The 21,799-nt window shown below is 37.3% G+C and overlaps 2 protein-coding genes across 14 annotated transcripts; both read left to right on the top strand.

Annotated features, from left to right (window-relative positions):
* Positions 1 to 1,089: 1,089 nt before the first annotated feature.
* On the top strand, positions 1,090 to 21,650 carry LOC120565364 (interferon-induced protein 44-like). 11 transcript variants are annotated; one of them, XM_039811135.1, is made up of 13 exons: positions 10,891 to 11,080; positions 12,402 to 12,930; positions 13,623 to 13,671; positions 13,837 to 14,032; positions 14,721 to 14,873; positions 14,963 to 15,134; positions 15,524 to 15,624; positions 15,952 to 16,145; positions 19,099 to 19,231; positions 19,728 to 19,746; positions 20,265 to 20,316; positions 20,454 to 20,641; positions 21,217 to 21,331. In XM_039811135.1, exons 1-13 carry the CDS (start codon positions 11,003 to 11,005, stop codon positions 21,222 to 21,224), a joined length of 1,872 nt encoding a protein of 623 aa, XP_039667069.1. In that variant the 5' UTR covers positions 10,891 to 11,002; the 3' UTR covers positions 21,225 to 21,331. The 11 variants fall into 11 exon arrangements, with proteins under 11 accessions (XP_039667076.1, XP_039667069.1, XP_039667072.1 ...); XM_039811138.1 differs by lacking the exon at positions 21,217 to 21,331 and having other exon boundaries at positions 10,893 to 11,080; positions 19,099 to 19,262; positions 19,685 to 19,746; positions 20,268 to 20,316; positions 20,406 to 20,597; XM_039811137.1 differs by lacking the exon at positions 21,217 to 21,331 and having other exon boundaries at positions 10,894 to 11,080; positions 19,099 to 19,262; positions 19,685 to 19,746; positions 20,406 to 20,597.
* On the top strand, positions 1,155 to 10,458 carry LOC120565369 (interferon-induced protein 44-like). Of its 3 annotated transcripts, XM_039811154.1 has the most exons (7): positions 1,155 to 1,247; positions 1,649 to 1,706; positions 2,028 to 2,084; positions 2,933 to 2,981; positions 6,907 to 7,149; positions 8,223 to 8,323; positions 8,652 to 10,458. In XM_039811154.1, the coding sequence occupies exons 1-6, from the start codon at positions 1,236 to 1,238 to the stop codon at positions 8,248 to 8,250; spliced, it is 447 nt and encodes a 148-aa protein (XP_039667088.1). In that variant the 5' UTR covers positions 1,155 to 1,235; the 3' UTR covers positions 8,251 to 8,323; positions 8,652 to 10,458. The 3 variants fall into 3 exon arrangements, with proteins under 3 accessions (XP_039667088.1, XP_039667090.1, XP_039667091.1); XM_039811156.1 differs by lacking the exon at positions 1,649 to 1,706 and having other exon boundaries at positions 1,174 to 1,247; XM_039811157.1 differs by lacking the exons at positions 1,649 to 1,706; positions 2,028 to 2,084 and having other exon boundaries at positions 1,174 to 1,247.
* Positions 21,651 to 21,799: the final 149 nt, after the last annotated feature.

The following is a 21,799-nucleotide window of genomic DNA, read 5'->3' as shown; positions in this document are numbered from 1 at the left end:
GAAACTGCCTGCCTGGCATCGTGTCTATATATGCCTACTGTAAAGCTGTTCACCATCATCAACTATCTTGAAGATAAGGTAAGGCTGCAAATATTAACATAGTATAATATATAGCTGGCTAATATTAAAGGGTTTCATCAGTGAAAATATGTTACAATGGGGGTGGTGTTGGAAAAACATTATCATAACCCGAGTATTTGTCCCAGCTACCATTTGTAAGACTGGCAAACCAGGAAAACAAAAGTTACTGTTGGTTGGAACAGTAACTTTCGTTTTCCTGGTTTGTCTTCCCGTCAACCTTGAAAAACATTTTTTCGACATTTTTGACGCCTTTTTTGTTTTGAGTTTTTCCAACGTTTTAAATTGTAAATTTTTTCTTCTACACATTTTTATTTCTACGTCCCATGTTTCTGATATAGAACAAAAATTGAATCAATTTGACCCGAAGTCAACAGACATAGCTATCAAGGTGTGGAAAATGTTTTTTTCATTTGGACAGAAAATATTTATAGTTTGTGTCTGAACATGTGCTAGGTAGCTAAAAACGGTGCAGGACTTTCAGTGTTGAATGATTTTTGTATGTTTCAATCATAGACTTTAAATAAAACACAATTTTATTTTATACATTGTTATTCAATGTTGAAGCTTTAATTCAAGTATTTTAGAGTTAAATCGAAAGAAGATTAAGAATGTTCATCTATTAAAACAACAATTTTTCCACACATGGGGGCTTAAAACTTTAATTTAGTGAAAAGTATTTCTCAACATCTGACAGCAGCTAAAGTGGGGCTTTATCAATCCTAGTAATTATAGGCCTGTGTACAGTATACAGTATAGTAATCTTTCATCTGATCCACCCAGTTCAGGAATAGAATACGGTATGTAAACTTAGTTTTTAATTTCAAGTATAGTTTATCATGCTGTTGAATGGTTCAAATCAAAATGGTTCTTTTTTGTGTGTAATGTAGTTTCAAGATGATTGCATCAATGGTTTTATTGGTCTTCAAAATCCAGAGGGATTAACCAAGCTAAATTAGTCTAGATATCCTCCATTTCTAATGCATCTGTGTTTCTTTTTTATTTAGAGACCAAAGTGAGTAAACGTCAAAGGTTCATTCAGCCTCCTTTACATACTTCAGCAGACCAGCTGTCCACTATGAACTCCATGTTAACCAATAGCCAGAATGCTGCAGAAATGCATGGCAATGACATCAATCTGACTGAGTGTGAAGACTATGAAGTCAAGGGTAAGTTTACTATAAATATTATAAATTTTATATATAATATTCTTTTTTGTATTTTAAACTGCTCATCTTTTTTTTTGTTTCTAACCTGTAGCACTTTGAGATATTTTGATGAAAAGTGCATTATAAATAAACTTATTATTATATTATTACAGTTGAATATTATGGTTATTATTTAATCTTGTCTCAATGTTTTTAACTGGTGATGACTGGGTTCAGGGGTCGAGGGGATGTGTTCATGTTGTGAGCTGTATGTTTTGGGTTTTGTTTTAAAACAAAAATGGTTAATTATAAAATCTGATGACATCATGGACATTTTATGATTTAATACATTAAATATGACATTTTTGTGGGGGCTTAAAACTTTAATTTAGTGAAAAGTATTTCTCAACATCTGATGGCAGCAGTCAGATGTACTTCCAGCAGACCAGCTGTCTGAGTGTGAAGACTATGAATTTGAGGGTAAGTTTATTATAAATTTTATCTATCTATCTATCTATCTATCTATCTATCTATATATATATATATATATATATATATATATATATATATATATATATATATATATATATATCTCTATCTATATCTATATCGGGCCGAAGGGATGTGTTCATGTGTAGCTGTATGTTTTGGGTTTTGTTTTAAAACAAAAATAAAAACGGTTAATTATAAAATCTGATGACATCATGGACATTTTATGATTTAATACATTAAAAATGACATTTTTTGTGGGGGCTTAAAACTTTAATTTAGTGAAAAGTATTTCTCAACATCTGATGACAGCAGTCAGATGTACTTCAACAGACCAGCTGTCTGAGTGTGAAGACTATGAAGTCGAGGGTAAGTTTATTATACATTTTATATATATATATATATATATATATATATATATATATATATATATATCTATCTATATATATCTATATCGGTCGAGGGGATGTGTTCATGTTGTGAGCTGTATGTTTTGGGTTTTGTTTTAAAACAAAAATGGTTAATTATAAAATATCTGACATCATGGACATTTTATGATTTAATACATTAAATATGACATTTTGCCTATAAGATATAAACAGAATAAGGGTAATGAACACAAGCTATATTCACAGAGCCTTCCCTCTCTGTTAATCGTCCTGCATTAGAAAACTACGCGGTTAAAACCAAAGTTGAGTTAAAAATTAAAAAACTATATATAATACAGAGAAAAGTTCCTAAAAATGAGAGGAAATTGCATCTCTGTTGCAATATTCAGGACATTATTTTTTTTAAATGTATTTATTTTTTTAATATTGTTATGCGTTGACTATAATAAGGTATATCCATGAAATATGTCACGGGAACCACTGAGGTCCCCCCTCCCTGTGTAGGCCTACAGGTGATGTGGAGGTTTCATACTGTATGTGGTTGTCACTCTTCGTTCTTTGCCTTTAATACTACAGGTAATATTGTTGGACTTCTCGTCAAGAAATGTTAATACAATGTTTCATCTGTGTGTGTCAACCCAAACAGCAGACAAAAAGATTATTATTAATATCATAAAATATGTTGTGATATTGATGATACCATGTGTTGTTAAAGAAAAAGGTACAGTTAAATACATGTAGGAGGGTAATATATATATATATATATATATTTTTTTGTCAAATTTGATAAGATCATTGTTTTATAAAAGTTGTTTTTGCTTTTAACAGAAACCACCGAACTTGAGCGTCCATGGAGAACTATCACCTGGGAATCTGAGTAAGCTACCATCCTGCACATAATGCTTTTAACATGCTACAGTACAATATACCATACAGTGTGACAAATTGACAATCTGGAAAAATAGCAGTGTTTTAATCATTTAAATGTAATATTGAATGTGTTCAAGTGCGGTGGAATGCAATGCCGCTATGTTTGACTCAGACTGTAAATTAGTGGACAGAGCATGTGTGGCGTCACCCATTGGTTTGTGGAGATCTGCTATGAGACGTCGAGTTTGCTGTTACGGGCGCAGCCATCCTGGTTGCGGATGTGACAACTTTAGACGAGAAGGAGGAGTGAGGGAGACGTTACGTTACACACTTTCACTGGCAATCACATCATAGCCACACCCTAAAACACCCCCTGCTTTATCGCCAATTTAAAAATCAACAAGACCATAATTCATAAAATGAACATCATTCTGTGTTGCAGAAAACAAAACTAGCGATTGAGACCATAAACTCATTATGAAAATGTTTACTGAGGTAATCAATCAAGTGAGAAGTGGGTCACTTTCTCATAAAACTTCTACAGAAACCAAACTCCTTTTGCAACCGCACCGTGTTCCCCCTGCTGGAATTCAGATGGAATGCAGGTTTAAGGCACTTCCGCATTTGCAGCACCGCCCGAACCGGATGCATTGTCCATTAATATTAACAGTCTATGGTTTGTCTGGACATACCAGCTATTTCAGATTATAATGGACTCAGTGTCTATGCAAACTATGAAGTCAATTTGTTTACCATGCTTCCTGTGCTATACTGTTTTTAATTGTACAATTCTTGACAAATCCTCATAAATTTACCCAAAACCATGACCGCTACCAAGAAAGTAATAAACAACTTTTCATGAGATGAAAAAGTTATTTATTAGGGGCCAGGCAGCTCTAAAAACTTTGCATATAGGTCCAGTCCTATGCCAGACTAGTCCCGATGGTTGTCGCTAAGTTTAAAACATTGAAAATTCTGGTGACTTATGATGGTGGGATTCTGGGGGTCCTCTCAGAGAAAATTTTGAGCATTAAACACTTCATTTCCTGCATTCTAATGAATTTTTATGCACCTATTTCTACCTTTTTCTGAATCAATATGCTGGAAATATCTTTATGTAAAGGGAAACATAGAGTACAGGCCAAAAGTTTGGACACACCTTCTCATTCAATGCGTTTCCTTTATTTTCATGACTATTTACATTGTAGATTCTCACTGAAGGCATCAAAACTATGAATGAACACATGTGGAATTATGTACTTAACAAAAAGGTGTGAAATAACTGAAAACGTTAAAATGTCTTATATTCTAGTTTTTTCAAAGTAGCCACCCTTTGCTCTGATTACTGCTTTGCACACTCTTGGCATTCTCTTGGTGAGCTTCAAGAGGTAGTCACCTGAAATGGTTTTCCAACAGTCTTGAAGGAGTTCCCAGAGATGCTTAGCACTTGTTGGTCCTTTTGCCTTCACTCTGCGGTCCAGCTCACCCCAAACCATCTCGATTGGGTTCAGGTCCGGTGACTGTGGAGGCCAGGTCATCTGCGCGCAACCTCCATCATTGAATTCATCACGCATTCTCAAAAACGCATGAGAAGGTGTGTCCAAACTTGGCCTGTACTGTAGATTACAATCCAAATATAAAAACATAATGGAATATATTGCAGTAAGGCTCTCAGGCATTCTATATTGCTTTCAACTATTTATTTTCCTTTGGATCGACTTTTCTAATTATTTCTGAGTCAGCACACATGTAGCCTAGCATCATTTACTCTTCCCTCGTCTTTTGTTGAGGAAGTAACCTCCTTAAATTTGCATATGACAATTATTCACCTCAATGATACATTATTCATTGTAATTTATTAATAAACCCCTGGACTGTAATATTTCAGATGTGTTTGAGCAAGATTTCTGCTCATGTCCAAAACTTTGTGCACAATCAAAATATAACTCATCCCATCTGTGTTCTCTGAGATTTTGAGGAGTCATGATATTTTGAAAAAATATGGCTATTACAAGAATAAAGTCACTATATTTCAGAAAATAATCTACCTGCACCATAGTCTGTTGTTTCTCTGCTGATACAGTATCTCTCAGACCTTCTAACAGACACAGAGCCCCGTTTTTGTCTCTGGTCTCTGAATGAGACAAAGTTTAGGGAAGTGGCTGTATGCTGCTCTACGTCGGAGGTGGAACTACTGCAGAAATACACAGAGCATAAACACGTCACATCTGCCGCAGCATGTCGACAGCGCATCCATAAACCTGAAGCTGCGCAGCTTTTTACAGCGAGAGTGGACACACGGGTCTGCGCCACAGGAATTTCAAACTACATCATTGGTATACAACTTTGTGTTAATTTTCCTCACATAAGCTGCTTTCCGACCAAGTAGTTACAGGAACGTAATTATAGGAAAAGTCCACTTCTAAGCAGATCTACTAACTACTCTCCCCCAAAACCGTTTTCCATTTGCATTCGCACTGGCCAAGTGGCCATAGGAACTAGGAGGGGTAAGGGAGTGATGCAAGCACGGCAACGGTCAGTATAGCGTTAAAATCAGAAAACAAATACACCAAAAATAGTATGAACTAAATACTAAATCTAATATATATTAGCCTGACGTGGTCATACTCAGATTCTAGTCAGAATATGAACTTCCCGACCCCCGAATTTTTGTGGGCGGGGCTAAATTCGCGCTGGCATCCAGGCTAAATATATATAGCATATTTGTCATAATTTAAACAAGTCTCACGAAGGAAACGAGGTATCTTTCTCTCGTTTGTGTGTGTGTGTGTGTGTGTGTGTGTGTGTGTGTGTGTGTGTGTGTGTGTGTGTGTGTGTGTGTGTGTGTGTGTGTGTGTGTGTGTGTGTGACGCGGCCAGTGAGGTTGTCAAGCCCGCGAGGCGCAGCGCTTGTGGAGTTTAACTCCGAACAGACAGTTAACCACAGGTTCTCCTTAATCTTATGATGGACATGTGTTGTGATATTTAAACAAATGAACCGTCAACGGCGAAATAAAAGCCTCTTATTTACGAGACCGGTCTGAGAGACCTCGCACAGCTACAGCCGGGTCTCTGAGCAGGACTGTCCAAGCGACGAGCTAGCGGCGGGGCGAAGCCTGCTGGCTGTCGCCTCACTTCATGGTGCTTCTCAACTCTGAAAACTTTGGAAGCAAATTGTCAGTTCGGCATCAATTTGAGCAAGGCTGCCTATATTCGAAATCTAAACAGTTAATTTCTCGCCTAAAATGTTGTCAGAAGCAAATTTAGTGTTGAAGATGATGGCAAAAATTGTTAAAATTGTCCTGTTGTTGGTCCGTCTGTACCGGAAACTCGACCCTCGTTGACCTAGGTTCCTATGCGGAAAAGGGAACAGCGAAAAGACTCTGCCCTGAAGTAGGAGCTGAAAGGGTTACAGGAACTGCAGCCAGAGGAACTTAAATTGGTCAAGTCGGAACCCGAGAAAAAAAGGGTTCTAGAAATTTTATGTTCTAGGAACTGCAAAAATCCCTCCGGTCAGAAAGCAGCTATAGAGACGGTTGCTGGGTGATGGCAACAAATACAACATGGTCGGACCCCGCACTGCGAGTGTATTGGAAAATACTTTTCTTCTTAATTTGCATGTGCCATTCTGGGCCTTTTTTATCCTATTATACTTATTTTTGTTAAAAAAAAAAGAGAAAGCGAGAGATCCGGGGCTATATATAAACATTCGGGGCTGTAGCCCCGGCAAAATCGACTGACGCCGCCTCTGGTGTTGTGTTGATAAGATGCATGATTTCAAAGTTATTTTATTTGATAACTTTTGGTCCGCACAATTCTGCTGATGGACCCTCCAGTATTTCTCATTTGTCTTCCTCCTCTTTCTTCTTCTACCTTCTAAGAATGTCCAGCTCAATGCTGCGCAGCAGCTATAATGTTTTCTTGTTCCTACAGGAAGAAGAAGGAGCTGATGGAGACTATTAAGACGTACAAACCCACAGTCAGCTCTGTGTCCCAGGCTCGGGTTCTGCTCATTGGACCAGTTGGAGCTGGAAAGTCCAGCTTCTTTAATTCTATCAACTATATCTATATATCTATATATCTAACTATATCACTGACGCCTGCCAAAGGTCTCCATCGTGCCCACAAAGCTGGAGGAGAAGCTGAATGCTATCCGCAGAAAGGTCAACTTAATGGGTCAGTAAAATGTAGTCCCATTTCATTATAATGAAGAATATTGTAGATGCACACTCAAATACCCCATAGGGTGACTACCTAATTTAAATAATGTCAAGATTTTTTAATAGTTTTTTTTTTTAAAGCACCCCCTTGCTTTCTAAGCAGTCCCCCCCCGCACCACCAAGACAGTGGTTTACAGCCGCTGGAACTGCTGGTAGTGAAGTTGTATATTTACTGTATCATTTATCAACACCGAACTACTAGCTTACAAGTAGTAAATGCACTATTTCTGCTACCCAACTGCATGCTCGCGCTTCTAGTTTTTCCACTTGAGCTGTAGTTTGTTCTGTTCTCAAAAAGTAATCCTTTAACTTTGTAAAACTCATGAAGGTTTCAACTTCTTATAGCAACTGCTAAAGTGGGAAATGTATGCACAATATAGTGTCCTCAAACATTTTCACAATAGGGCAAGAACAGCAGTGTCTATAGCATATCAACCCTTTCTCACTCTGAACTCGTAAAATATGGACGCATGGGCAGTGTCTGTCAGCGTCAGATACGACGCAAAAAGCACCCTTCAGTGTGTGTGTAGAACTCACCGGACAGAGCAGCAGCTATGTAGCGCTTGAAGACGACGTAGTATTAAGAGCGACAACGATAGTGAGTAGTATGAAAGCCCAAAATTCTGTTTTGGTGATTGGGGTGGTGGATGGGTCAAATAACATGACTTTCACCCCGGAGATCGGGGATCGTGTCCTGCGTGTCACTTTTCCTAAACCCAACCTTCCCGTTCTTGTCCTGTGTGTCACCGAAACTTACTTTTTATAAGCCCACCCATGATCTTCCTTAACCTAACTGCTTCAAAAGTGACACCACGGAATAATGAATGAGTAAATGAGTGATTTTAGTGATTTGAAACTGTTAATGTTAATGTTAGTTAAAGACATCTGTTATTTAGAATTGTCTATCAACCATAGAATGGTTGTTATAATTGCAACACAAATATTTTTAAAGTATTTTAGAAGTGTTACCTCAACATTTTGACAGCCTGATATTTTTTGGAAATGTTGTTTCTGCTCTGGTGTTTTCAGGGATTCCTCAGCTGGTCCTGGTCACTAAAGTAGATGAAGCCTGCCCTTTGGTGACAGAGGACGTGAGGAACATTTACAAGAGTGGCTACATAAAGGAAATTGTGAGGATTTTAAGAGTTTATAGAATAAGAAAACAATTTGTGTTTTTTGTACTGGATTGAAGAGGTATAAACACTGATTTGAGATTTTCTTCTTAAATGCCTAAATTGTGGGAAATCATACCTTAAGGACTCATGTATTGTAGTACTTGAGCAATAATACATGAGTGAGATGGCAGGTAACCAGTAAGGGATAATGTAGAGCGAGACAGTTATTTTTGCGAATAAGAACCCCGACATGGTGATGAAGGACCCAGACGCATAAATATTTAATCTGACTACTATACAAAAATCATTGTGGTCTTTAGAAAAAAAACTTTTTATGATCCAGATGCAGGAGGTCAGCGCCCGGCTCGGTGTGCCCCTATCCTGTGTTGTTCCGGTGAAGAACTACAGCGAGGATTTGGAGTTGGACCCGAACTGTGACATCCTGCTGCTCAGCGCCATCATCCAGATGCTTCGCTTCGCAGATAATTACTTTGATGAGATCAGTGACCAATTCAGCAACATTGAAGTCAAAGAATAGGAAGTATTAGTGCAGCAGATGTTTATATCCTGTCCAACTGGAATGAAATGTCTCTCAAAATGATCTATCCATGCATCCATCCATTTACCGGCAGGTGATCCTGCCTAATGCTAGTTCACTGTGCACTTCCTCCTCTGAGTTTTCCAAGCACCCCTTGGAATGATGGGAGATGTAGTGCCTCTAGTATTTCCTGGAACTGTGCAGCACCTCCAGTTTGTGGCTCCAGAAACTCAGTGAGCTGATCCTTAATTTGATTGTCTCTTAGCTGCACAATATCCATTTTCTTTCTCATTTGGTTTTAAATAATTTATATTTGAAAATTATTATTACATAATAAAGGGTGATTTGAATTTTTTTCATTAGAGGTCTAAAGAAATGACGTTGTTATTATTATATTATATATTGTTACATTGTTGGCTCATTTAGTGGGACATTTCATTACAAGTTAACAAGTTTGACAAGCCAACACATCAGATTATTTCAATGACATTCAGAATATGTGGATTGAAACTGACGTCATCAAGACACTGGTGCCAGCATGTGTTTTCGATGTAAATAATTCTTCTGAATGTTGCTGCAAGAAGTTGGATGCAATCCTAATGAATTAATCATTAACAACTTGGTAAATGCATATACAGGCCAAAATAATACTGGTAACTGTGTTCAGAACCATTAGACTAATGAAGAAATGTATTCACTGTTTCATTGTGAAAGACCAGCAGTGAACTGAACAGAACTGCCTGGCCTGTTAAGTTCACTACATTCTCCCAGTCTCCCACGATGAAACCGTGAATATATTGCATTCAGCAGCGTGTTAATTCTCTCTTTATTAATAAGGATTGCTGATACTAGATTTCGTTCTGACTCCCACTTCTTGCAGCAACATCCGTATGGATAAATCACATTGAAAACGCAAGATGGGGTCAGTGCCTTGATGACATCAGATTTTATTCTATATATTCAATATGTCTTCTATTTTTTCACTGTCTTTCTATATATTCAAACTTTCACTGTATATATTCCTACTTTCATTCCGTATTTTTAGTTTTGGTGTTACGTTATATGTTGTTTCAGCACTCCTTGCAAGTTTTGACTGCTGCAGTAGGTGCACACACTGTGCTGTTCAATGCAAATTCAATGCAATGCAAAATCAACAGTTCAAATAGTCAGTCATGGATAATTGAAATAGACCACTTGGGTTTAATTCAGTTTCAGTTATACACTCTGGGTTTTGGTGTTTTGACATACCTTACATGTATTTACACAAATTAAGTTGCATCCAAGTTTATAAATTACAAATTTTGTCACAGAAATACATTTTATTTTGTATGTTGTATACTGTTGCTCAGTGAGTCCATACAATGGGTAGGCAATATAATTTGCACTGCACATACCTTTCAATTGGACTTGTTTTTATAATTTTTCAGTTGGGGTTTTCTAACTTACTTATTAGTATTTGATGTTTTTTGTCAGGAAATAACTTCCTAGTTTCTCAGATGTTTGCATTGGCAAAAAAAGTAATTAATCACGTTTATTGTTACGTTGCATGCTATGTATTAAGTTTGTTCTTTGTTAACACACTCGGTGACAATAAAAGCTCTTGCTGACCAGACTTTAGGTGGTGGGGAATTTAGAAACTTAGAAAATCTTCCTATTCCTAAATAAATGAATTATATTTAGAATGAATGGATAGAAAAACTGAAACTTATTGCAGGTCAGACAGTTTTGTACAGCAAACAGTGTTCGAGTCGGACCAGCTGAGGACCAGTAAACTTAAAAATAACTTATGGACTGAGCACATTGCATTTAACATAGTGTATTCTTTTACACTGAAGTAACGATGTGATGCTGTAGCCATCATGTCGGGTTAATGGGAAAACGAAACTTAAAAGTTGTCAGTCAAGACAGCTAAAATGTGTCTTTAACTTCCAATAATCACCTTCAAAATAAAGTGATTTTTGTGAAGATTTGGACTTAAAGTAAACATTTAATTCAAAGTGATACACGCTTGAACACTTTTTTATAGTAATTTTGATGAAGGAAGTAAAAATCAGATAGAAAACCTTTTTTGTAGGATTTTTTACACAATCTTATTTTGAAGGCAACACCCTAGTAGTTCCGGTTTTATTCAGGCCTGCCTCCTGCATCAGCTGCAGATGCGCAGCGCACCTTCATCCTCCTGTAAAGTGATTCAGCTGCGTTTTGGTTTTCCCTGCCTTTTTTCAAAGAAAGAGGTAAAGATGCATTATTATTTATCATACTTTTGCCAGATTTAATTATGAAGTTGTTGCCGACCAAAACAGCTGTGATGTAGGCTATTTCAACTTACCAATATTTTACAACTGATGCCAATTAGATTTTGCGCACAGGCGCTGGTTAATTGTTGTGTAGCCAATATAACTGACGACTAATCAATTTAATCTGGAGTCTGATCTGTTTAATGTGGGCGCGTTCAAACTAAATGTAGCCTAAGCTAAATTATGCCAATACAATTATAAATTTTTTATTGGAATACTCTGTAGACACGTGCGTATTTTGTCAACTGAATTTTACCTAGCCTAGGTTTTGTTATGAGCAAAACAAAAGTACTAAAATATGGCCTCTGAAGAGTTAAATCACACCGCTCAGTGTCAACAGAACATGTTCTCAGTAGGCTATAGAAGACTGAGACAATACTAGCAATAATAATTACTGCAATCATTATTATTATTATTATTTATACAATGTTTATTGCTGTTTATTGTCTTAACTTGGAACCTGAATTATACTAGTTGGATCCACTTATTTATTTATTTAAGGTTTATTTAACAGGGACAGTGCACACTAATAATACATAAAAAATGTACAGTGTGCCAGAATTAGCCAAAAGGCTGTTTTACATCTGCTGTCCCTGGACAGATCGTACAATGTCACACCTAAAAAGATAAAAGGATTATAATAGTACATAGAAGTTTAGTCCAATACAAGTAGAATTGACTATAAATGTAAAAAGAAATGATCAAGCATATAAACAAAAACAGTTGGTCAATATCAACATCAACACCAACACACACAAGCCACACTGTCAGTCCAACAACCTCATAGGCATAGCACAAGTGACACAACAGGCAGGACAGGAAAGACAGCAGATAGCAAGATTAGTAAGATAGCAGTAAGATTTTGTAACTACATGTAATGTTGACAGTCCTGATTACCTGTTAGCCACTTCTTTAAGTTAAATTTAAAAGAAACATAAGTTTTAAAATTCCTAATGTGAGTTGGAATGAGGTTCCATTCACGAGCAGCCCTGACTGCAAAAGCTGTTTGGCCGAATGCACTTTTCCTCAACGGAACAATGCAGTCACCTCTTGCTGCACTCCTTGTGGATCTGTAAGCATTTGGTACTGCGTTTACAAACTGGCTCAATACATGAGGAGCCAGTCCATGGAGAATTTTGTACATAAGACAGAGATAATATCACTTTACCCCTTGGGTCAATTAATTCGAAATTAGATACACTGCTAAAACCCAAAACAGCATTTATCTTTAATGCAACTGTTTTTGTTCTGTGTTCAGACACTTAAAAGGCTCCAGACGCCCCATTCAGGAACTTCAGCAGACCAGCTGTCCACTATGAACTCCATGTTAACCAATAGCCAGCAGAAAACTATCTGCTCCCAGCTGGGAAGAGTCAAACTCCAGCTGCTGTACAAGGCCAGCATCCATGGTTTCACCGGTGCAGCCTTTCACCAACGATGTGACAACCGCTGTCCCACAGTGTCTGTGGGCTACAACGCCTCTGGTTATGTGTTTGGAGGCTACACCAAACAACCTTTCAGTCAGTCTGGACAGTATGTCCACGATGACCAGGCCTTTCTTTTCACCTTCAGTGGAGAAAAGCTCATCAAGTATCCGGTCACTATTCCTGCTAACGCAGTGAGAATGATGGCTAACTGTGGTCCATATTTTGGAGAAACATTTGTTCTTGTCAATGCAAGCCGAGCAGTAGTCTATACCAATCCAGGAAATTATTACAACTTAAATGCTGCAGAAATGCATGGCAATGACCTCAACCTGGCTGAGTGTGAAGTCTATGAAGTTGAGGGTGAGTTTTCTCAACAACAAAAAAAACATGTTTCAAACAGATTGTATCTTACATCAAGCACAAGGCAAGCCTGATTGAGCTCTGAACCTATAAACAAAAGCATTTTGTTTCCCATTTTTAATAAATGAATAATGCACTTTTGTTGAAGTGCTGCCAGAACAAACACAATATACATCTACGCCATCTATTTGGGTACCGGAAACCAGACTTTTCTGTAAATGTAAACCTGGATACATTTATTTGTATATATTTATATATATATATATATATATATATATATATATATATATATATATATATTTATATTTATGTGGATATATGACACCCGGTCTGAACAGGCTAGCTCTAGTTAAATAGCAGATAGCTCTAGTTTCTTTTCACCTCTCACTGACTAATAATAACAACCAGTAGTGCAAAAATTATGAACTATAAGTGTCTGAAATCTCAATTTATTATGTTGGGCAAAGGAAGGAAACGAACAAGGGAGTGGTTTTAGCTTACAAACAAAAGTTAAAAATGAGCTTGTCTAAGGGATTCTTTGTTTTAGATTTAATTACATGATCACTTAATTTCATAACTTCAAAAGACTTCAAAATGTGTACAATTTAACAGATTTAAAATTGAATGGCTGGATGATATTTGAAGAAAATTAGGTATTGTTTTGTAAAAGCATTTTTTTCTCTCTTTAACAGAGATCCCAGAATTTGAGAAGCCATGGAGGCCGATGGTCTGGGAAACTGAGTAAGCTGGATGGGGCACCCCTTCCATCATATAATGCTATTACTGTACCTCTCTTTAATATGTTACAGTATATTGCACCATGTCATACTTTTCAAAAATACTAATTAAATAATAATGACTAAATAACTATAATTTGGTGTTTTAAAACTGCTCTTGTTTCGTCAGGAAGAGAACAGAGTTGATGGACGGTATTAAGCTCTATTGCCCCATGATCAGCTCTGTGTCCCAGGTTCGGGTTCTGCTCATTGGACCAGTTGGAGCTGGAAAGTCCAGCTTTTTCAATTCTATCAACTCTGTATTCAGAGGCCACGTCAGCAACCAGGCCATCGCTGGCAGCTCTACCACCAGCCTCACCACAAAGGTTAGTTTCAGCTCGTGCTCCATCAACCTCTTTACAGTTCATAGCATTGTAAAATGTATCTGTTTTTTAACCCCTATTCAGCCAAAAATAAGCAACACTAATACACCATTACTACCATTGTAATACTACTGGTGGTCCCTTGACTCTTGTGCCTTCATCAAGTCAGAATACATTTTTAATAAATTATAAGTAATAAAAACCAGCACAACAACTGACATTCTCATCAGCTTTAGCTGTGCTTTTTATCTATCAATTGGCTCAAAGCACCACTGTGCCTAAGTACAGCCTCACAAAGCCACTAGCATGGCTGCAGACTTTTTGAGGCAGGTCTTTAGGTCTGGCATAACAAGTTAACAGTATATGTTGAGCAGTGACAGGCTGAGCAGAAAACACTACCTACTTTTTAAGTAGGTAGTGTTTTCTGCTCAGCCTGTTTCACGACCATAAAGTATCACAAGTGTGGTCTTGACTGCTAATGAAAAAGTTAATAGCTGCACTTACTAAGTGATTGACAGCAGCTCTCTTTGTGTATGCGTTGGCAGTCCTACTTATGCAAGTTTAAAAAAAAAAGGCAGAGTGAGTCTTTTGTTGTTAATTCTACAAATTACAATTTGCGTCATGACTAATTTTCACCATCTACATTTTGTATGATAAACTCCATTACTTACCTTAACTCCTTACCTGACAGTTTCGCACCTACTCGGTGAAAGCTGGACGAGGAGGAAAACCTCTGCCAATCATCTTTTGTGATACCATGGGATTGGAGGAAAACACGGGGGCTGGGCTTGACATTGATGACATCATCAGCATCCTCAAAGGCCATCTGCCAGACAGTTATCAGGTAGAGCATTTTGTTACATTCAGCAGGATAATAAACATACACATGACAATGCAATCATTTGGTCCTTTTCTTTCACCTGTATGGCTCAGTTCAATCCTTCTGCTCCTCTGCATCCGGAGGCCAGCGGCTATCGCAAGTCTCCAGAGCTCAAGGATGAGATCCACTGTGTGGTCTATGTCACTGACGCCTGCAAGGTCTCCATCATGCCCACAAAACTGGAGCTGAAGCTGGAAGCTATCCGCAGAAAGGTCAACTCGATGGGTTAGTGAAAATTAATCTAACGTACTTAATCCTCAGACCTCATGGATTAAAATGTTATCTGATAAAAGTCATTAACTCTACAAAAAAAAACACTCAAATTCATGTATACAGTGTATGGTCAATACACATATTTTGATACCAATGTTTGATATTCACAAACCATTAAAACATGCAAGGACTGCTAACATAGTACTGCAGTTCATACTAATGCTCATGTATAGAACATTCTACAACAGATCAGAACACCTATCACAAAACAATTGAAGCTAAAATAAAATGAATAGAAATTTGAATGGAATAGTAGCATAGTAACTATACTGCACTACAGTACAGTAGATGCACAGAATTTTAGAGATGGAGACAGTTTATTTATTTTTTTTTGTTTCCAGGGATTCCTCAGCTGATCCTGCTGACTAAAGTGGATGAAGCCTGCACTTTTGTCTCACAGGACGTTAGGAACATTTATAAGAGCTGCTACATCGAGGAGATGGTGAGATCAACTTTAAATTGTAGGATTTTATTCTGAAAAAGAAAATGCAAAAAAGCTTGTTTGAATTTTTGATATTTAGTGACCTTGATGGAATGACATAAGCCATACAGCAACATGAAATCTAAATTTCATTTAACTTAAGTTGTCTCTTATCTTGTGTACAGTAAAGGCTTAGGTATACTGTATGTTGTCATTGAATTGCAATGGATAATAACCTACTGAAATACAAAAATGTTACACAATTAACCTTTTTTAATTAATGCAATTCTTTGTCTTTTGGTGTCAAAAAAAGAATAAAATGGCTCATCTGAATCTCTTGTGATCCAGATGCAGGAGGTCAGCGCTCGGCTCGGTGTGCCGATGTCCTGTGTTGTTCCGGTGAAGAACTACAGCAAAGAGTTTGAGTTGGACCTGAATTGTGACATCCTGCTACTCACCGCTGTCATCCAGATGCTTCGCGCCGCTGATAGTTACTTCGATGAGCTCAGTGACAGAAAAAGCAACATTGAAACCAAAGAATAGTAAGGATTAGCACAGCAGATGTTGTCGGGTTGATGTCAGGTCAAAGATGGCTACCCCATTTCTAGCCTTGTAGTATCACCAGATAATAGATAAATGCCTAAATTAGCTATTATCATGTTCCATATTCATAACAGTCGGTCAACAGTTTAAACCAGATGCAAACAGTGTATAGCTCATTTTTAGTTACCTGAATCAATTGTATTGGTAATATTGGAGTTGATTTAGACTTGGGGCCTTAACCTAATTATTGGTTTTTGCCTTCCACATTACTCCATGATTATAGAAATATTATACAGTTGATTTTGTATGTACCAAATCTGATTTAACTGAAACTGAGACTTTCTAATAATGTAAAGCATAACACAACAATACTTCAATTTTACAATACTGTTTAAAAGTTCTCCTGCCACATAAGCTTGATTGGGATTTTAATCATTTTATAATTTTTTCGGGCCAAAACTATTTCAAATGTAAATAATACATTTGATACAATACAAATAATTTTATTTTTTTATCTATGGAAAATGAGCCATTATTGAAGGAAAGCATCAATATACTGTAACAGGTAGTGTATGTGGCCCAGATTTTGCAGTAACTGCTTAACATTATGCATCCTGGTACAAAGTTTATACTCTGTACAGTATGTGCTCCTTGGACACCAACCATGCTAATACCAAACTGCTGTCGAAGTTTTTCATTTTTTTTGTTTCATCAGGCTTTGGGAATACGTTTTTTCAAGTTTCTCAGAGGTTTGTATTAGCAGATAGAATCATGTTTATTGTTATTGTTGAGTCAGTGACAATAAGGACAGGGTGTCATGTAGAACTTTGAAACTTCCTATGTACTGTAGATCCTTTATCATTCCTAAAATTAATAATCGGTCAGTATTTTGTTGTTCAATAAAATTTCAAAGTGCATGAACAGAAAAACTGAAATTTATTAATGCAGGTCAGACAGTTACTGTACAGCAAACAGTGTTAGAGTCGGACCAGCTGAGGAGCAGTCCCTCTCTGTGTAACAGGACTGTGGTGTTACAGCAAACTGTAAACTACACAACAAACATCACACCTCAAATCAGACTGGTCGCGCCTGCTTTGTCTATTGAAATGAAGTGAATTAGAGTGTATATTAAATGTGCGGCTGTCCTCTCAGCAACAATAATCATCAGTTAAAAAATAATTATGCTCTGTGCTCAGGATAACTTTTAAACAAACGCACATCCTGAAATAGTGTTTAAAATATTGATGTTGTGTTAGTGCACATAAAAGACGAGGAGCTCTCTCCAACTTGGCCACAGTTGACATTAAACTGGTTGTACGACTTTGTAACTGTCACAGGTGTGACCAACAAGAATGATGCACGATAGTGAAGAAGGAATGTCCTGGAAATGCAAAACACACACCTGGAATCAATGATAGTCAGCTTCCTTTTTCTACTTTTCCATGATATTGATGCATTTCCTCCAGTCGAGCTGCTCAGTGGTCGTACTGGGAGGCTCCTGGTGGAAATGTGTCAAACAGGCTGCTGAAAATGATATTCAGCAGATCTGTCAATAGGATCAGATGACATGGTTGGTTCGGGTCGTTGGAGCACCGGAGGAAGACCACTGGGGACGGAGAAGAGGGGGGCTCTTATGGCACAGCTGACTCTCTCAGACTTTTTCCAACTGTCAGATGGCTTTTCTCTCATCAGCCAACGGCTTCAGTCATCAACAAAAAGGCAGCCACGTGAAGAAGGAACCATTTCAACTTGAACCACTTGGTTACATTGCAGAACACACACGTGCACACACACACATCCAAAAACACACTCACACACAAACAAGTACACATGGGCTTGGTCAGAGTCCAAAGGCTGATTACAGTGACAACCAGAGGGGAGAATAAAGCAGCACATTCTGGCATCTACACTGCAGCTTTCTGCCTGCTAACACAGCATTAGCATGCATGTTAAAGCTAAACAGACCTTTTGGCCAATTATATTTGTCAACTTAGTACACAGACGGCAAAATAATACTTGTATATCACTGGCTGTGGTCCTCACACTTATACTGGCAACCAGCAACATAAGTAGAAAGTGTACTTTTTATATATATATATATTCTTTCAAAATCAATAAAGCTTGTGAATTAAGTTTGAACTTTTTAGCTAGCAGTTCCAAGTAAATATCCTGTAAATGAGACATTAATTTGTCAAGGCTGAATTTACAGAAAACTTAAAGAAAACTGCCAAATTTAACTTTATATCATTCAAGATCTTTTACTATTTAGCTTTAGACCGGATTTAAGTTCCCACTTTCAAGATACTACAGTAGTAGTTGGCTCGTATCAATCCATGCAGTTTTTACTAATGTGTTAGCACTGAGAAACACAGCCAACAGTCCACCATGGACACAGGGAAGATTTAGTGATCTACAAGCTGTTCTCATTGCGTAAAGTATTAATTAAAAAGTGTGTTGTGTTAACCTGACAAAGAAGGTGTTGGCGCAGCTGTGCAAATGGCCTTAGGACGGTTTGGCAATGATGTGGGAAAATTGCACCCTAATCTTGCTTATTAATGTTATGCTAGGCGTTTATTTAGGGATGAATTGTGCTATGTAATGGAGACTTTAGAGCATATACTGTACTATAGAGTTATCTACTTTAATGTGCTGACTGCATGATTACTATGATGGATTTTCTGGCTCTGTGGAAGCCATTTATTTCCATCTGTAAAAATAACAAATGCCAGAAAATCCCAAGCCCTGACAACTATAATGCCGACACCAGAGACAGTTAAAAACATTTCAAAACTGAAAATGTAAAACTAAGGTTAATGTGTACTCTAGCATGTACCTTTTAGGAGACTTGTGTGGCATTGTGTTATACTAATTCCAAATAAATCATTAAAAGTATAAAAAGAATGGAACAGACATAGAAAGGTCTGAAAAGTGTCCGTCTGTTTTCCCCATCAGCTTCGGCGGCAGCTTTACATTTACCCCACCCATCCCCTCCGCTCCATCTACGTCAGCCAAACCTGCTGTCAGCATGGCAGCGGGTGCCAAAGATGCTCTGAGCACACTTACAGACGTCAGTTCAACAGAGAGAATGGAGAACAAACCTTTGTTTACATTCCCGGGTAAGCTAGTAAGAAAAAGCTTGAATATTGTGAGCAAAGGAATCTCTAGTGTCTGTATTCAGTGTCTACACTTCTGTTAAATGTTGTGCAAACTTTGTGTGAGAAGTTGAAATCATTAAAAGTTGAGAAAATGCAGCTAAAGCATTGCATCACTGCATAGCAGCAATGTTAATACAGTTACCAGCAATGTATTCAAACAAAGAAGAAAAACTGTAACTTCAACCAGATGATACAATTCCAAAGAATTACAGAACTGTCCATTGATTTCCTACATTTTTTAAATAATAATAATAATAATTACTTGGATGATGCCTGTTTTCTGACAGTCTCTAGACAGGTCCCTGAACCAACCTGTGACTCTGGTCTAAGAGACTTGCAGAATATTTTGTGCCAATAAACTTAATATCCCCCAATCTTTACAGCTACTTTACAGATGTCAGTTCAACAGAGAGAAGAGAGATCAAACCTTTGTTTGCATTCCCAGGTAAGCTACTAAACTGTCAATGATCAGCACTGCCACTGAAAATGTACTTTATCAGTTTTCTCCTTTGTTTGGATGCTTGTAAAAAATAATTTGTAGGCCCAGTTTGGAAATGGGATACACAATTGTGTTCCAGTTTCCCAAACAGTAAATGCCTGCTTGAACACTTGATGGTTCAATTACAAAAAATGATAACACTGGCAATTGATTTCTTACATGTTACAAAATCATTACTTTGATTATGCCTGCTTTGACATTTGCTGGACACATCTCTCAACCAACCTGTCTCATCAGAATGTTTTTGTGCTAATAGACTCCACTGTAGCTCCTGCAAATATCTGGGTGTGACATGACTGTGTTTTGCCACTTATCTACAGAATAAAAAAAAAATTGAAATAACAAAGTAATTTAATAGTGAGCTTTATTTTTATGCATTTACTCTTCAGAAGAGGTGAAACATAGCAAATGCACAATATTCATTACTCTTAAACTTAACTTAACTCTAACTTTAACCTCCTCAGCAGCTCAACCAAAGTTGGAATCTCAATGGAGAGACATGGAGTGGACAGAAGAGTGAGTAAAGCTGTGAACTTCAATTGAGTCAAATTTGTAATTATTTAAATTCATAGCAGTCAAATAAATATATTCCTTCTCATTTAAAGTGAAAAGAAAACCTTATTTTCAACACTATCAACAAAATTCTAACCCAGGCAAAAGACGAGCCTGATGAAGACCATCAGCGCCGATCTGTCACGAGGTGACTCAGGCTCGGGTTCTCCTCCTGGGCCCGGTCGGTTCTGGAAAGTCCAGCTTCGTCAGTTCAGTCAAGTCGGTATTCAATGGAAGAGTCACCAACCGGGTCATGGTGGGCTCCTCCTTGACCAGCTTCACCAAGATGGTACAAGTGAATCAGTAACCGAGAGAAATCACTAAAACTATTGGAATTTTCTTGGTGGTGGGAATAAAATTAGCTGAAATTCACTGTCACCATGCAGACTACAGGAGAGGAAGTGTGACCACAGTTTTGTTGGACAAATGGAAAAATTGACTTTGGTGCTTATTATTTTTGCTTATTTAGGTTCACATTACCAGATTAAAATCCAAGAAAGGCTTGGATACCCAATTCATATGACAATTGGACAAATTATTATGACCTTCAATTTGAATAGATTAAAGTTAGTTTGGGGGTGTAAGGTCACAACAAATTACAGTCTGTAACTATGAAATGTGTCTAGACTTGCTTACATTTTCAAAAAGAGGAATTACAAGCCATCAGATCCTTTTTATTTTGGGATTCTTCTCAGGATTATTTTCAAACTAAAAGTACTTCTGTGAGAAATGAAAAAAAACAAACGGCTTAAGATATTTTTTTCTGTCCTAATGTCACCCAATTTGACATTGTTGTTAACCAGCTGAAGGAAGTGATTACTGATGGTGTGAAAATCTTAACGTCAGGTCTTTGTGTGTTTATAGATGAGTAAAGTTGGAGCTTTGTTAGGTATGTCGACCTCCTACATCGTCCCGGTGAAGAACTACTCGTCAGAGCTGGACCTGGATGCGAGCACTGATGTGCTTCTGCTTAGTGCGGTCGACCACATCCTGCAGTATGCTGAACTGTATTTCCAGGACAATACACCACAACACACAGGGCCAAAGATAGACTAAAACATTCATTTCTGAGCTTTTGAAATATGTCTTTCAAACAATATTAATAAAGTCATCATTCACATTTAAATAACCATTTATTGTTTTATGTCAAATCTTAAAGAGCAACCTCAGATGAAGGATTTTGAGTTCAGCCACTCCTAGTGGTTATGTCAAATAACTTTCTCATAATGGTTTTTACAAAATTTATAATAGACAAAATGGTATAATTCAGAATAAAATCAGAAGTTTGTGATATTTAATTTGTAAGTGTGATCTTGTTCTTTGTATCAACGGCAATGAACTTCATGCAAGAACAATTTCTACAAACAAAATATAGCAATTAGGCTGTGTAAGAAAGATTGCTGCATTCCCATAATTAGAATTTTCTCTTTCTGTAGTTAGAAATAAA

Source organism: Perca fluviatilis, chromosome 9, assembly GCF_010015445.1.
Source record: "Perca fluviatilis chromosome 9, GENO_Pfluv_1.0, whole genome shotgun sequence".
Lineage (NCBI taxonomy): Eukaryota > Metazoa > Chordata > Actinopteri > Perciformes > Percidae > Perca > Perca fluviatilis.
The sequence above is the reverse complement of the archived record's forward strand: the minus strand, read 5'-3'. Positions and strand labels throughout refer to the sequence as shown.